This window comes from Haliaeetus albicilla, chromosome 23, assembly GCF_947461875.1.
Source record: "Haliaeetus albicilla chromosome 23, bHalAlb1.1, whole genome shotgun sequence".
NCBI classification, from domain to species: Eukaryota; Metazoa; Chordata; class Aves; order Accipitriformes; family Accipitridae; genus Haliaeetus; species Haliaeetus albicilla.
In genome coordinates, this window is record NC_091505.1 from 4,210,441 (window position 1) to 4,227,508 (window position 17,068).

Sequence of the window (17,068 nt, forward strand, 5' to 3'; positions counted from 1 at the left end):
GCAAAGCTGTGCCAAACTGTCTTGTTATTAGACATAAGACTTCAGTTACTTACATTACTTCATTACCTTATTTCTCTGCTAGCTTGGGTACTAGTTACAGGACACATGGCCATATACATTTTGCCTTGTAAAATCTGTAAAAATGGTCTTTAAACTATCAACCACAAATCTCTAACAACACCCTCTGGACCTACATTCTTCTCAAATGGCCTTAGTTTATCACCACTATTATTATTCATGCACGTTTTGCAAGCAGGAAGTGATTCTGTTACTGTGAAAATATATAAAAACAGCTGGTAATACTTTAGCAATTATATGATTTTTGATCATTATTTCAGCAACTGCTGTTATTCTTGACTTGACTGCATAACTGAAAGAAAACACACACGTACATTACATATAAAATGCCATACTAAAAAGATCATTAAGGTTACACAAAAAAACCCCAATCCTAGCACTTCCTAACTTCTTGAATTTTGACTTTGCAACTCTAAATAGTATTTAACACAGTTTAGATTTGCAATTATTTGCAAAAATAATCCATTCTATGGTATTTTATGGATACACCCAAGGTTATAAGCAGGGCTTAGGGTTTTTAGATCCCTTGTAGACCTCTAAGAGCAGTTATAAAGTGCAGCACTGCAGGTGGATGAGAAACTACCGGTAAGATTCAGATGTATTTGCTGACAGCCAGCAATGATAAATCAGAATTCTTAAGCTGTAGCCCCAAAGAGCAATGAGATTCTCTAAGACACCACCTTGTCTGTTTATTACTAATATGATCACTTTTGCTCTGAACCACTGTAGCCATTCTGCCTCTGCCTCATCCTGGCTCGTGCGCCCAGTCCCATCTTCCCCCGGGCAACCATGGTCTCCACACGCGCTTTTCATCCTGCCCTCCTTGCCAAGCCCGCTTCTGCCACCCCGTCCCTCTGGGCTCAGCCCTACTCCCCTCCCTGCCATCCAACTCAGCTCCAGCCAAGGACTCCTACAAATACATCTTCCCCAGCGGTCCCAGAGGAGCCCTCCTACCTGACAGGCACCTTGTGGGGAGATGTGGCCCTGTGGCTATTTGAAGTCTGCCTCTTGTTCTCTCCGTACAGAATTTGGCCAGCCTCCCCCTCTGTCTAGTCCTGCTCTTGAGACGGCATGAAAGAGACCACCCCTCCGCTCTCATTCCCGGTTTTCTAGCCAGATTTTCAGGCAGGGTTTGTATATATTCAGAAACTCTGGCTTGAAAAAGGAAATGAATGTTAAGATGCCACTTTAAATCAGCCACTACAGGGACTGTCAGTTAACACCGCTTTTCTTCAAGATCTGTTTCTCACCTCCCTGGCCCCCACTTCCCTGCGACCAGTTCATGGGCTGTAATGGGCTGTCACTGACACTGGACATAAACACGACTGTATTGTTTAGGAGAGATCTTTGCTCTTGGTATATGTCTTCTCATTTGTCAGTGTGTGTGTCAGCCAGCTTCAGTATGACTAAAACACAAAACTGCGCCCCAAACATGATCTCTCCTTAATTAGGTTTGCATTATATTTTGAAGATGAAACACATGATGGAAAAAACACTAAATAGTAATACTGTCTGAAGCTGTGATTAAGATAAATTGAGACTGAATGATGGCAGCCTCCATCAGCTAGTTGACACATTAATATATTTAGTAATTAAGACAGAGCTAGTGTGTCCTTCTCTGAAAGATACCACTTCCCTCCTTGCATTCTTTCTGGTAGTTAATAAGGACAAAGTCTGTCTGAAATCAAGCGATATAATGAAGCTATTTATTCCTTATAGCAATAGGGGAATCTGTGACCACCCCTAGGGTCCTACCAAGGCCTCTCATTATGACAGATCTTTAGATTTTACAATTTGTATTGCTAACTGATCTATGGCCAGGTCCACAGGCAGACTCTATGCTGTAAATATACAGAGTTAAATTGTATATATAGACCAACATTCTCTGTAACAGCACAACTTCACGCACACTGGAGAACAGAGATACTACAATTTCTAAAACAATACATTTACACTGGCAATAAAAAGTATATAGTCTTTATCAGGCCCAAAAGCTTGCTGGGATTTCTTTACAGATTTCTCTCCATTAAAATACCCACTCAGGGATGATATAACATGGTACCAGACTGTGACCAAAAATACTGTAGCGAGCACCAACCTGTTCTGAAGACAGAATAAGTAAAAAAAATAATTCTCTTACAATTGGCCTTAAAAGCTATGGGTGAAGCATCAGCCCAAGCACAGAGAGCGCCAAGGCTCTTACTGATTCCAGGGGGACCACGACCTCCTACCAGGAATTCGCAGGCACCTTTTCAGGCATTACTCGACACCTCAGTGTAATGGTTGCTGGAAAGCGGATGGCCCCAGTAAGTGTTCAGTTACTAAGGCACAGAACCACATTGCCCTTAAAGAGCTTTCACTGAAAAGCTGAAGACAGCAGATGATCTATTTTGCCAGCTGACACCAGTCTGTGCTTAGGAGGAAAAGCTTTAGCAGATGTACTTCACAGGCTGACACTAGTCTGTGCTTCAGAGGAATACCCTTTGCAGTTAAGATCTACCGGTGACCCAAAAGCCCCATCCACAGTTCACACTAGAGGGGAAAGCACTGAATACCTGCAAAATCTGCTGGGACTGTGGACACTTACCTCTTGCCCTGTGGCGATGTCGATTGCTGTATAAACAGTTCCTGATGCCCTAGAAAAAAAACCAGCAGCGAAGAAATGAGAAGCTGTTTAGTCCCTATAAGTGAAAGCAAGCCCAGACAGGAGATTTCTGCTGCCTGGAGTGTTTATAAAACACCTTTGTTCATCCACTCCTTCAGCCAGCAGCGCATAGCGCACCAGCCCACCAGCCCTCTGCCATGCAGGGTATCCAAGATAAAACTTATGTCCAACGTGAAGAAAAAGGGCTGGTGCAAATCTCAAATGTACATACTAAATTATTTTAGCTCAAAACTTAAGGGGGGGAGGGTGTCTACAAAAACTGGAAAATAATGTATTTAATTCTTTTTCCATTTTCTCCAGTTTTGCTTTGTTGTTGTTTTTTTTTTTTTCCTCCTTTTTTTGGTGGGTGTGTGTGCACACGTGTGTGGTTTTTTCCAGGGAATGTAACATACAGTCTAGTTGTGCCTTCTCAGACCTCTTATTTGAATCTATCTGCAAAATTCAGGCAACACCATGCAGTCATTCTGAGAACCCTGAATACATGTGACAGCCATTTGAGGAAAGGATCTAGACACAGCTTTCTCCAGCATGCAAGGAAACTATTCTCCAGCCATCCTGCGAGGTCACAGCTAGAGCAGGTTAAGGCATATATTGTTTCACACACAAATAGAGAACTACTCAAAACAGAAGATCCTTAGACAGCTTCTTTGTGTGTCAAGAGCCGTCAGCAGCTGTTAGGTGCACCAGAAATGTGAAGGACTCTTCATGCTATGTTTTGCTTCTGTGGCAGACATAGGTTGCGCTGTAGAGCCACCAGGAATAAATGGCGTGTTCACCTGCAGACTAGACAGTGTGGGGTTTTGTTTGCCATCTGCCTCTCGTTAAAAGAGGTTCTTCCCCTGTAACGATGTGAGGGGCCGGAAAGGCCACGATCAGAGGAAACCCCTTTGGGTTTAAAAGCAACTGCAGGCTTGTAAACCCTAATGGGGCTTCCTTCTGAGCTAAACCACAAGTTTACACTGCCATCATTTAAGAAGCCCACGTCTGCACGGGCAGTGAGGCAAGGGAGAGCCAGGGTGGGAATTCTGAGGAGTGGGAACACACATCCAGCAAGTGTCCCAGTGACTGAAAATGCCAAAATCAGTTTGCTCATTTTTACATGATCCCCCGGCTTGTTTGTTTACCTGCAGGCTGAAATATTTCTGAAGCATTTTAATTCAACAGGCACCAGAGACTGTACGTCTGTGTTGAGAACAATGTTCTCATTGGGCACGCTACGTATTCTTTTAATATAAATGCAAATGCATTTTCCTATGACTAATTGTCAAGATTAATCCGATTTGTTTTCATAAAAAGCCAACACCATTTATTCAGACTTGCTAACACTGTGCTCTACCTCCTGAGCAGAGTCCTGTCAGGTTTATTTCAAACCAGCTATTTAAATTAGGATGCTTTTGGTATGCTCCAGGCCATCTGTGAGGAGTTTAGATAAAGGTGAGTAATTTAAGTAAAGCTGTGAATTAATTGCAAGGGTTCTGCAATTCTGCATTACAAACTTTTACTTCTAAGCAACTATAATTTCTGATCTGTATCTAACTTTTAAATGCTTCTGCAATATCTTGGGTTTAATGCAGTTAGGCAAGTACCAGAGCCCACAATTAGATCTGTGTCACTGTGATGCAGTGCAGTACAAGTTAAAAAAACCAACCTGAACCCACGCTGCTCATGGCTCCATACTGATTTGTCTTTCTAGGAAGAGCTAACACTGCTTGAGCAAACACAGCCTCTTTATCAAGCACTAGTTAACTAAGTTTCCTCCGGTGTCAGCAGCATTTTCAGTTCTCAACTGGAGACAGATGACAAACCAGAGACTCAGCGCTGAAGTTGACCTGTTCTTCAGCACAGGCCTGCTGACTACCGTTCACTGCAAAGTGGCTGTAAAACCATCACACTGTTTATTAACTTACCAGCTGTATGAAGCCATGAACTGCTATGTGCTAGTTAAGTTGCTTTTCCTTATGTAAGAAGTTGCTCTCTACCTGCAGTTCTCTAAGCAGCCACGTCTCTTGCTGCCTTGCAGTGCTCTCATTAGCAGCTACTAAAAAACTACTCACTCGCAACACTACTAGTGCCTTTGGCCTAACTGTACCCAACTCACTGCAAAGGCAGGCAGCTCAGGAACTGGCACCTGCATCACCTAAGCACATCAGCACCATCCGAGGCAGTGCATCTCAGCCCAGCCCTGCTGCAGACAGACACACTAACCCCAGCCATGCAGCAGTCCGGTTCCTCCTGATCGTCCTGTTTGATTACCTTTGTGATGATTTTTTTCTTTAGGATCTTTCCCCATCACTGTAAATTGACCTGCGGCATTACAGTCATGAGCTGGTTATGGCAGCACACTCACTCCTCTGTAAGAAGGGCATGCAATCTTCAGGCTGTACTAAAAGCTGGAGGAAATCAATTTAGATACCCTTTTAGGCCAGATACTAGCCACTTGTCTTTCCACCAGTTGTTGAGGCACCTTTGTACAAGCTCAATCCTAGGACTGTCAAAATAAAAGATTGTGAGGGTGATGGTCATATTCTCACGGTGACAGCAATAATCTGCTTCACACACATGTTTATTCTGACTCTCACTTCTTCAGCTGACACTTATCTTTTGAGAGACTGGCACAGCTCTAAGTGTCCACTGACATTTTACAAATGACAGTAAGAACCAAAGCTTCGGGTAGAAAGCAAGCCGGAATCTGAGAAAGGGTTTTTATACAATGAGTGGAGCAGAAACACCTTCCCACAAGTGCCCTACCAAACAAGATATATCTACAATAAAGCCTGCCAGGGAAAGAGCATGAGTGTGTCTGGCTTTCTGCAGTATGTATCAGTCCCAGGTCAGCAACACGCTACCCCGAGTTCAAACCTCACAGTTAAGGCAGAAAAATATCTCCTGATGTCAGTAAACAGCTTCTGTCATACACTGACAGCAGCGTGATCCTGGTGTTACACAAATGGCACTACTCCTCCTGGAATGACAACACAGCCAAGGAAACTTTGACCGAGCAGGGAGTCTGTCCATATTTAAAATGCAAGTCAGATACCTAATTTTGATGTGATTTCTTTTGTTCTTGCCTTCTCACATAGGAAATATTTCAAATCAATCCTATTTGCAGTAAGCAAAATTGGGTTTCAAAAGGGAATGGCTTGGCTGATTATTTTCAGTAAATGCCTAAAACCTGCAGGATCCACTAGTGGTCTGCCATCAGGCAGATAATCATTTTCTCATCAAGTACTTTGTGCATCAACACTGTGTTTATTACTGAATTTCTGGGTTTTACTACCTCTGCTAGAAAAGAGAACTTATTATTTAAGCTCTGGTTTCAGTTTCTAAACTATGTGGTTATAATCCTGATCACTGCATATGCTTTTAAGCAAAATATTTGGAAGAAATGTTACTGAGAACTGTTATTTATCTGACAACTATCAGGTGGTAAGTTGCTCTTTTAGGCAATAAAGTTTTTTCTCCTTTCTTTAGCGTGGCCATATTATTTTGAGACATACAAAAATGATTTCTCCTAATAAGCAAACAGGTGCCACGCACTTGAGGGACGGTAGATCTTCCCGGTACTGCTCCTTGCCAGCATCAAGTTGTCTTTGATGATGCCTTCTGACCACAGTTATAAATTCTGATCAGCACCGAGAGACAGGAGAATCTAAACCCAGTGTCTGAACATGTTTGGAGCTTGCCTGACTTCACACTTGATACTACACCAGCAAAATGCCTGGCCTATGTTTTTGTAACTGTGATTGGACTTACCCTTGGCCAATTTTTTCAAATCGAGTGTACTTCTTCTTAGGATCTCCCACGCTCACAATGCTCCCTGAAAGAAACAAAATTAAAGATGCTCACTTAAAAATGGAGATACCACCTTCCAGCAGATCAGAAATACTGCCCCACTGTCTGGGGCTGTGAGCCATTTGTAGTCAGCTGGGTAACACCACCACCACCACCAATAGAGGCAGCTCCGTAGCACAGATGGCCTCCACGAAGACTGATTTTCTACAGTCCTTTGGAGAGTTACCTTGACAGGAAACTAAGAACATGGAAAAACATTCACAGGAGACAGGTATCAGAAAAGAACAAGTACCAATTCAAGTGTTTGTTGTCTATAAACATTAATGAGAGCTGGAACAACACAGCCTTTATTTTCTTAGGAATTAATACTCTGCGTGATTCAACAGAAGGTTTAATACTTCCGAAAATTAAATGCACGTTGGGTTCTGGAATCAATTTCTATGAACAGGTGCCATTTTCAGAACAGGAAGAATATTGCAAAGTGTTTCCAGGAGGGGATCTTCTCAACCTTTCAGCAGTTTGCCAAAAGAACGCCTTTATGTTTTTAAAGAACAGCATCTCATGTTATAATCAATAGTTATGGGGCTTTAAGAACTATGACCTTCATCATTTATTACCAGGCTACAATTCTGAAGAAGACCTTGCTTGTGTGCCATTTTAAGAACCACACTGCTTCTCTTCAGCCTGACTCGGAGCAGTAAGTAGCATTTGACTCGCACGCTCAACACTGCCCACATGCTGGTCTTCACAAATAAGCACAGCCGTGATGGATAACAAGAACAGCAGTGTTCCTCAGGTGCTAGTGTTACACAGACAGCTGCACAAATGAGATGCTGATAATTTCATGAGTACAGGTGATGCGATTCAGAAGCCAGGCAGAAGGATGGGGTGCTGCCGCCTCCCGGCAGCTCTGCGCTGCAGCAGAACTGCGGGAAGGCAGGGCCAGCCTGTCCGGCACAGGGCCTGGGACAGTCCGGGTCCAGCAGCCATTGTGCAGCTCATGGCCTACTGAAAGCTAAAATTAAAGCATGTACCGCTCTACGGCTATTTGCCCACTCGGAGGTGTAGGCAGGCTGAGCGGGGAGGAAAGAAAGAAGTAATTAGAATACTGTATTGAAAGAGCCAAAATCTGATAAACAAATCTGAAGGAATAATTAAAAAAACAACATTGTTTTTTTCTGGTCTGGTAGTTTCCTAGATAAAATACAAGCAATGAAGCCTAAGGTGATCACTCAATGCAAATGACTTCTAAAGATTTAACTTGGAACCTACATCACTGAAATACTGTAAGAAGCTTAGTTCAGGAGGAAAGACTGCCAAGGTTTCGCAGCATATTTTGTTTGACTGATCTGGCAATATTCCTGTATCACAAATACAAACACATACTTGTTTGTTCACCTGTGCATCCAAAACAAAACTAGGTGATGCACCATTCACTGTAAGTAGTAACAAACACCTCTCTCCCCTGCCCAGGCCATTTCTCTGGAACAGAGGGCTTTAGCATCCAAATGGGACTGGATGCCTAGGCAGGAATCCTGCCTGCCAGCACGGCAAGACGACGGCGCATCAACACCATCTGGTATGCTCCCTGCTAGAACAGTTTTGCTGCCCTTGGCAAGATCACTAATGAGAGCTGCAGGAGCAGAGGTTTTCTTTGCCCCACGGTACTCGCTCCCCTCACCCAGCACTCAAGGAACGCCAGCCAGTGCCCGCTGCTAACGGCAGTGGGAGCGCCTGCCTGCTGGCTGAGGATGCCGACGCAGTCTCAAGGAGCCTGAAGTGGTCCTGCCCTGCTGTGCCAGCCTGCAAGAGTCACAGTAACTGGACTGTCTGGAGTCCAAGCCAAGGACGTAACGCTTTCAGGACCTGGTTAACTTTTTGTAGTTTCATCTCACTGAAATGTATAACCTAAGATGAACCTTTCATTCTGCTTCTCTATAGTGCGTCTCCACTACAAAATAACTCTTCAGTCAAGAAGAATATGACCAGAGGACTCTGGGACTCCCTTTTAACTGACTGGAAGAAGGGATGTGAGATGAGAAAGCATACCCTCCTGCTCACACTGCTGAGCTTAACCATCCCCCAGACAGGGATCCCCATGAGACTCTGCAGTACTAAACCAAACACCGCTGTAATCCTGTGCTGGGCTGGACAACAGGAAAAACAGTGTTGTCAGTGTCTGGCCAGGTGCTATTTTCAGCTAGTTAATGGCACTGTGTATCTATCAAAACAGGTATCAGAAGTTCATGGAAGTTCACGTTAGAAAAGAATAAAGAAAAAGACTGCAGAACAAATATTTTGAAAAAGAATTTTACAAATCTGCCACTGATTTTGCAGTTCAGATTTCTGGAGTTTCTCCTCAAAACTTGAGTAGCTGCTTTCACAAGTTAGTTGTCTGTGGCTGGTTTCCTGCGCTTAAGCCAATGCACATCAAATATGACAGCACTAAAATCAACAAAGTGACTGGTACGCGGCTCCAGTTTAGAGCAACACTCCCTACTCTGGACAAAAGATAAACATACCAGCTATTTTGATGTCTTTAAGCATTTTCCTTTATCAAGTCCTAAAATAAGTGGATAAGAAAGCAGAATTGGGCCACTTCTGTTTTATAATTACAGTGGAACATACTCATGATTTCATTACAGACAGAATTTTGTTTGATCTTATCTCAATATTACAGGCTTTACTTCCTAGTAAAACTTGTAATGAAAGTGGCTCTAAAAAAACCCAAGTTATTTCAAGCAGAAAGGAATTATGAAAGCAATTTAAGATAAAAGAGGGCAGGGGACATCTTCCTAAAAGTAGCATAAAATCAATTGTGGGGGAAGTAGGCAAGGTGGAGAAGTCATACGAGTTAAAACAAACAACCACCACACATGATTAAATAATTAGCCCAGGACTATAACAAAAAAGCATCACCCCCATGTTCAGATAGCTTCATGAAAGCACAAAAAGATTTTCATTGTCCACATCACAATTTGCCCAAGGCAGACCTTCAGACCTTGCTCACTTGGTATCAAATTCTTACAAAAGAAAAAGCATGAAAGCATGTAACATTTCCAAGATATAACCCACAGTAACTCAAGGGCTCAGTCCTAATCTGGCATACATGGAAGCTTGAATAAACGATACGCATACTTACGTTCATGTATGCAGGGTACCTGCAGATCTCATGGTGGAAGTCTGCCTCAAACACTTAGCCTCAGTTGAAGAAGCTATAATTCCTCCCTTTATAAGCTGACATACCTGCAGGTAACTATCTACTCTGGAATTTATTTCATTGTGCCCTCAGCTAAAGGTATCGAACTTATCCCTTGGATACTCCCTAATGGCACTGAGATTCAGTTCCTTATAGTCCTATCAACCTGCTAAGGGTGCAGAAAACTCTACACAAGCAGCTGAAATCTCAGAGCTGAGGAAGGCTTCAGCCTCTGCAGCCACACCAGCCCTCAGTGGAAGGGCAAGTACGACAAAAAGGTTGGTATAGCACAAGAACGAGCATTGACAACCACTGTGAAGAAGCCACAGCCAGACTGCATCCCTTTAGAAGCAGTTGCCCCCATTAAAGACAGCATGTTATTGGCTTTGAGATCAAACACAAGGAGATGTAGATCAATCCACTTTTTGACCTGAGAGTTAATGGTAGGCACAGAGTAAACTGGGCTATGTTATGAACCCAACAATTTATTATGTGAGAACATAGCACTGGCAGCTGTTATGTGCAAGAAGCAGATTAAATTGGTTGTACTGCAGAGTCATGCAGGGCTTGATGTGTTTTCCTAGAGTATGATCTGCGCAGGGGTTTGGGGCCAATGGCTAGGGTTCTAATAGTATTAACTGGCTGGGAATTAGCTATGACAAAGTGCCATGTATCTGAGGAATATACAGTGGATGTGCTTGAGGCTGGCTCCTGAGAAATGCTTGCAGTGCAGTTTTACCTGATCACACCACACAGATATGTCTCTGATACATCTTTGTAAGCATAAAGCTAAGAAATAAAATAAGGATTGTTATTATTTTTTTTTTTCTTTTGGGGCACATTGAAAACACCTCTTCCTCTCTGACGAAAACATAGAATTCTTATTAAAAAACCCTCTGATATATTAATAGAAGTAGTAGTAGTAGTAACAACAATCATAAAACCGACACCAATAGAGTATCCAGGGCAGGAGAGCTCCTTGAGGCTGAAGGAATCAGCTGTGCTGTAGCTGTCTACTGGTAAAAAAACCCCAAACAAACAAAAAACCTGCCCAAACCCAACAGATTTCTGCAAAGTATTTTGGCTCCAACGACTGGTGAGAAGTCAGGAGTCTGAAGAGAATTTAGAAACCCAAATTCAATTTGTCCATTAGCACACAGGAGTTCACTAGGTCATCAACTAGGTCATAGCCTTCTGCTCAACCAGAAACAATCCCTGCTTTTGCCGTTAGCATACAAGGAAGCCCAGGCAAATCCAGCCCTGTCATAGCTGCCCTCAGAGGCAGAAGGAATACCCAGAGTGCTCTCTTGCTTCCTCTAAGCACAATAACAGTTTGTGTAGGGAGTCGTAAGTGACTTTGTGACACTAAACTGAGGATGAACATTTGGTGCATATAATCCTGAGACATGCATAGAGTACACTGCTTTATCAGACAAGAAATACAGGATACATACTCAGTTTCTCTAGGATCTCCTCATCTGTCATCTTGGATTTTTTTCGCTGCCGGTCTGTGTTTCTGTACAAAGTGTTTGTGTTTGAGTTTTCAGGTTGGGGAGTGGTGGCTTCTTTAGCTGGTGCTGGTGCAGCGGCAGGTTCAATTACAGAGCGTGTGTAGATCTGTGACAAGAAATTATTTTGTGTCAGAAGCGTGGCTTGCAGAGATGCCCCTGAGATCATACTTCAAATGCAAACCCTTAGGAAGATGCTGTTTGCCACATCCAAGGCTCTTAACATGTCTGGGTTTGCTGTCCACTTTTCAAACTGAACGGGTGAAAATGAAAGGCTAGTTTTACACAAGTTCATGGCCAGTACAATGTTCAATTTTCATTGATTTTCCGAAAGATGACTGAAACAATGAATGTACTGTGTTGCAAGGATACAGAAATAGATCTGTCCAGGGCCCCAGAACCTTGTTCCTTGATGCTCGTGTGTTTTCATGGGTAACAAAATGACTCCTTAGTTGGCACATGTCTGAATAGAAGCAGGGAGCATTCCCCTCTTCTGATCATAACTGTTGAACTGACTTCCCATCGGTATTTCAAGCTTTAGGGAGTGGCCGTTAGGAACCGCATTCCAGTCATTCAGAGACCTACCTTCTCTTTACAATGCAAAGCTGTGTAGGATTTTTCTCACCAAGCTTCAGCTCTGTAAAAGTTAAGGGTGTAGTCTAAGCTGTTCATTTAGCTACTTAGTCTGTGGAGCGGGACAGGTACCTCCAGGGGACAGTTTCTCCTATGTATCCTGCAAGAGTGTGAACTGCATCTGATGACCGCTCTCTCCACTGATGACAGAGAGCCTACAGAGATACTGTGGACAAAGTTGCTCATTTTTACACTGGCAGCATTAAAAGACAGAATGCTACCTCTTATGTGATACTAAGATAAATTCAGGATCCCTATCAGAATCACAGGAAACTCACGACTAAAAGTGAAAGTTCAAAACAGATTTTCCTGGTGTCAGTGGCTTGGATGAAGCACTGTGTCATGGCAGGACTCCAGCCCTCAGAGCCTTCATCCACGAATGGCACATGCTGTCTGATCAGAAACATGCAGCTCTGAATTACATCAAATATAGTGCTAACCAAAGCTGGGACTTACTGATTTTGTATGTTCAGGCCGTGGTGCAATAACAGGTGGAGGTTCATTGTCATCTTCCTCTTCTTCATCATCTTCATCCTCTTCTTCAGAAACAGAGGGAGCTAGGGGGGGTTCTGATGCTGTTTTTGTGCTCTGTGGACAGACAGTAGCATGAGTGATAGTCACCATTTTGCTACTTGGGAGGTTTGATAATTACACACAACTTTAGTCTCTTAAACATCAGAAACCAATCTAGACATGCCAACAGTCCTACAGGCCTCAGTTCTAAGTTACACACAGCACAATACAATTCAAAGGTTACAAATTACCGTGCTGTTTGGTTAATTCATCTTGGTGTTTTTCATTTTTGCTAAAAACAACTAAATCATTCCCATACTTAGTCAAAGTCTAATTTCACAAAATGTAATGCTTGAATATATCACTAGAAATCACATGTAGTTGCTGGTTAATTGCTTTGGCATTGTGTCTACAGAAATGGTAACAGTTAATTAAGCTAACAGGTGTCTACTGGCTAGGTTAATTAACACACTTTGAAGTGCAAAGCCTCCGTTGTCTTGCTGGGAATTTGGTTTTGGAGAGAAAGGCTATTTGTTTCTTTACTACCTTACCCATGGGGTAATCATATTGCCTGTTTCCACAGCGCTGAATGTCCCTGTTTAGTAGCTCCTTTTTCAGCACCATCCTCCTCTTTACCTAATCATAAATTAACACACTGATCTTTCCTCTGTTTGCCCGTTTCTTACCGCAACAGTAACCCAGAGTGAATGCAGCCCTCTGCAGCAAGGTGCACCCTGCCTGACCTGCCCGGGGCTGCCCGGCAGCCATCTCAACTGCTCACCCCGGCTCCCGTTACTGGCAGCGGAGAATAAAAGCCACTGCCAGGGTGCAGTCGACCTTCAGGCAGGCTCCAAATATGGGACAGGCAAGGGAAGTCTGCCTGATCAGTTGTCTACATGTAAACTGAAGCCTACAGTGCAGATATTTAAAGTTAGGTGAGTTGAACGCCACCCCCCAGTCCCAGCTGCTACTCAGAGGCAGGGGGTTATATCACATTGTCACAAAAAACTAAAAAGGTGCCTTGTTAAGTGCTTACCAACTGCTTTCAAGCTGCCTACAGCAGGCCACTTAGAGAACTGAAGCAAATCAAAGGCACTATTCTACATATTCACAGCTCATTTGCGTTATCTTTAAAATGGCATCAATTTAGTCCAGTATAAATACCAGTAAGGGACGGCCCTAAGGAAACAGGGAGACCTAATTTTCACACCTGTGTTTTAATGAATAGATTACTGTATCGCTGCCTTAAGTCACCTGTACTTGAACACAGTCATATAGATACACACACAGAGAATACTGTATTTTCTGTGAGACTCAGTTCCATTACCCAACATTTAAAGGTAAACGGTGAAACAGGCTACTAATCTGGCTAATGTAGGGAATGATACATCTGATGTTTTAACCACCAACTCTCTCAAGCAAGGGGTGCCCTAATGGGAAGGTGAATGTTACTTTGTCATACATTAGATCAGTGTGTATCTTTCTATGCATCATTAGCACTTTGCTTACATGGGGATAGAAGATGATTAAGGGAAAAATAAAGAAGGGAATAATCGCATTTCTGTTATGTCAAATTCTTGTAACTATTTTTTCCAATGGGCTCCATGCTTGGTCTGACAGCACTAAATTGTGCAGCTAGAACATATACAATGTCATATTATTTAATGCCAGACTCCCATTAAGGAGCGAAATGAAATTAAAGTAATTCCAATGACTGCTCGATCCTGTCAGAGAGTTGTTTTCCCTGTACTATAACATTCAACCAGCATCCTCTGAGTCGGCAACTTTTGAAAGCTGACATCTTGACTATCTCACCACTGTCTATATCTGCTAGAACAAAATAACACAGCATCTGCCAATGTGTCCATACCCACTGGAAAAGCTATTTTAAAAGTGTGTTTTATTAAAGATAATGAAAGTGGCATCAATTGAAAATCTGAAGTGTGAATATTCAAAGATGATTTTCATTTCATTATACACATTCTCTGCTGTGTAATCACAAACCTGAAATTAAGTTGCTTAAGACTTGAAAATAAAGGCCAAATCCCCATTCAGTCATTTGCTATTTAATGCACTAACATTAACACTAATAAATCTGGTCAATATTAATGTGGATGTCATGACTACATCTCTGAGATTGCTATGGCAATCCAGTATTAATTAGAGTGGATGATTATTTAAAACTTTCTTTCAGTGGTTCCAGTGAGTTACATATCAATTACAACCTTATTTATATTCAGCTACATATCCAGCTGTACTAAGGATAAATCATAAAATTTAATAGAAATGGATTCTAAGTTGTTAAAACTAAATTAAAATGGGATAATTAGACAGTATTGCATATTGTTGCGAATTATATATTCCACCATGGCTAAGAACAGCAAGCAATCTTCTGTCTGCAAAACCAGACTTTCATCTGTTTAAAAGTTCTTAAACAGAAAATTAGAAAACAGCCAGTGATCCCTTTTTTGCTGCTGCAAAGACACTAAAATGGACTTTCTTTCAGCCTACAAGGCTGGCACTCTATCACAAAAGGCAAAGCTCACAGCTTGCTCCACAATTCTTAAACGCTATGAAAGGAAAAGGTTACTTTCACACTCACCGAAGGATGGGCTTCTATATATCCATGGGCGCTTTTATCTGCAATGTGCAAGGCAAAATTAACCAGATGCTGCTATAAACCTGCCTGTTGTGGGGAATCCCACAGAATAAGTAAATCCAAATAGATAGGATTTTTCTTTCACAACATCCCTCCAGTAGCAACAGTTATTTTACATAGCAAGCAAGATAACAGGACAACATACTAGGTTATTCTTTTTCTACAGTTTCTTTTGTCTATTTTTTGCCCTGTTTTGCCAGTAAATAAAATAAATAGAAACTTGGTCAAGAAAATGCAAATTGTTCTTTAACAGTCAATGCTTCTGTTCCACCCAAGAGCTAAAGCAGCTTTTTTTTTTTTTTTAAAATAAATTGCATGTATTGATTCTCTTTAGCTTGCTGAAAATGTTTCCCCATAAAAGCTTCACCAAATCCCCCTTAGCTGTGGCAGTTCTGTTCTGACATAGCACAGTAACAGCTCCTGAGTCCAGGAGCATACGCTAACTGTTTTGAATTTTGCATTTCATCACAAAAGTAATTGCTATTTTAGCAAACATTAAGCGTCAAGTTAGACAGTCAAATCTTCTAGTTATGGAATTTAGAAAAAAAGATGCTTTCCCTCAAAAGAAGAGAAGTGTTAGTAAATTCTGGAGATAACTGCACAGTTTTTAGAAGGACTTCTGTAAACCTCTCCCAGTCTGCATTTTGGAAGTTGTATCAGTTGAACCAGCAAACTGAGGAAATTACAGACTCTGCTGCCACAGATTATCATGTGTAGGGAACTGAAGCACTGCAGGTTAAATTACAAATGCTGTCCACACCCTGTTGGATAGAGACACCCCCTTATTAGCTGAAGCTGTTGACACAAGCTTTACCAAACTAATGGTATCTTAATGGTATTTTTGTTTAAAAATCAATTCAGTTATTAAGGAATAGCAAAAGAACACACTGATACAAAAGCCAGATATGCTGCACTTAGTAAAAACCTCTGCTTGCTTGCTAGATGTGTCACCAGCCAGAGTTTGTCTAGCAAAAAAAAGAATGGCCAAAGGAAAAAAAAAAATGCAAACTGCAGCACAGACTTGCTCTCTTATTTTTGCAACACTACACTACAATTTTGCAGACTGTACACAACCAAGGGAAAAAATGACACCCTTGTCACAAAGGCTTTTGGATGGTAATACCTAAATCATGAGGATCTTCCTGGAATGAATGACCATGCTGCAGAGATTTCTCTGGACACTGACGCTTTCCTTCTCATCCTCTGTGCAAATATTCCTTTTACATCACAATAGCAGCCATCCTAGGTTTGTTTGTGAATTTATGCAGAGCAACCTAATCTTCTCTAGAGCCAACGCAAAAAAACCTTGAAAATTTTCCTCTATCACAAAGTATCACAAAAAATCCTCATAGTCCATAACCTATTGCCCAAAGAATCCAAGAGTAACTCATAAAAGGCACAAAACAAGCATAGCCCATACCCCAGTCTGAACACTGTGAAGAAACAAGGACGTGAAGAAACAAAAGGAAACATGACCTTTGGCCACTAATGCTCCTGACTAAAATTGGTAATGATTGTTCCATGTAGAATCTTATTTAGTTCTAAAAACAAGCGACAAAGTCACAGTTTCAATGGCATTTAGGGGACAAAAGGAGAAATAGAATTCATTCCAGGAGTATTCCACAAAGTGGATTTATAAGGTTGCTTCTTGACCACTTGAATGTTGAATGTCAGTCTGACTCATTTTGGGGCCTGACACTCCCTTTTTCGCAGTGAGATGTCAGACTTACCTCCTGACGTAAAGCTCATATATTTCTGGTTGTTAACTGTTTCTTTGGAATCATAAAATTTGAGAACATCTAGAACAGCTTGTGGGTTCTTCTTCTGCTCCAGTTTTGTTATGTTGGAGGTCTGTAGTAGCCTGGCCCACTGTTCTGGAATGCCCTGTAGATGCCAAGTGGAAAGAATGCGGATTTAGAATATTTAACAGCTGCAGCCTCACAGATCTTTACCAAGATCCCATGCTACCTGTAAGATTACTTTCAGAAATTTTGATTGACACCTTACAATTAAAATTAGTA

The 17,068-nt window shown here is 41.9% G+C and overlaps 1 protein-coding gene across 6 annotated transcripts in view; it reads right to left on the minus strand.

Annotated features, from left to right (window-relative positions):
• Nucleotides 1-17,068, minus strand: part of PAK3 (p21 (RAC1) activated kinase 3) — a 145,005-nt gene that overhangs the window by 10,057 nt on the left and 117,880 nt on the right. For 4 of the 6 annotated variants that reach the window (XM_069810958.1, XM_069810959.1, XM_069810956.1 and 1 more), the window contains 7 exons: nucleotides 16,778-16,931; nucleotides 14,991-15,028; nucleotides 12,332-12,463; nucleotides 11,189-11,351; nucleotides 6,497-6,560; nucleotides 5,157-5,231; nucleotides 2,666-2,714 (listed from right to left, as the gene is read on the minus strand). In XM_069810958.1, coding sequence (XP_069667059.1) covers nucleotides 2,666-2,714; nucleotides 5,157-5,231; nucleotides 6,497-6,560; nucleotides 11,189-11,351; nucleotides 12,332-12,463; nucleotides 14,991-15,028; nucleotides 16,778-16,931 — 675 coding nt within the window. The remainder of the gene's footprint in view (nucleotides 1-2,665; nucleotides 2,715-5,156; nucleotides 5,232-6,496; nucleotides 6,561-11,188; nucleotides 11,352-12,331; nucleotides 12,464-14,990; nucleotides 15,029-16,777; nucleotides 16,932-17,068) is intronic. The other 2 variants (XM_069810961.1, XM_069810960.1) reach the window with 1 other exon arrangement.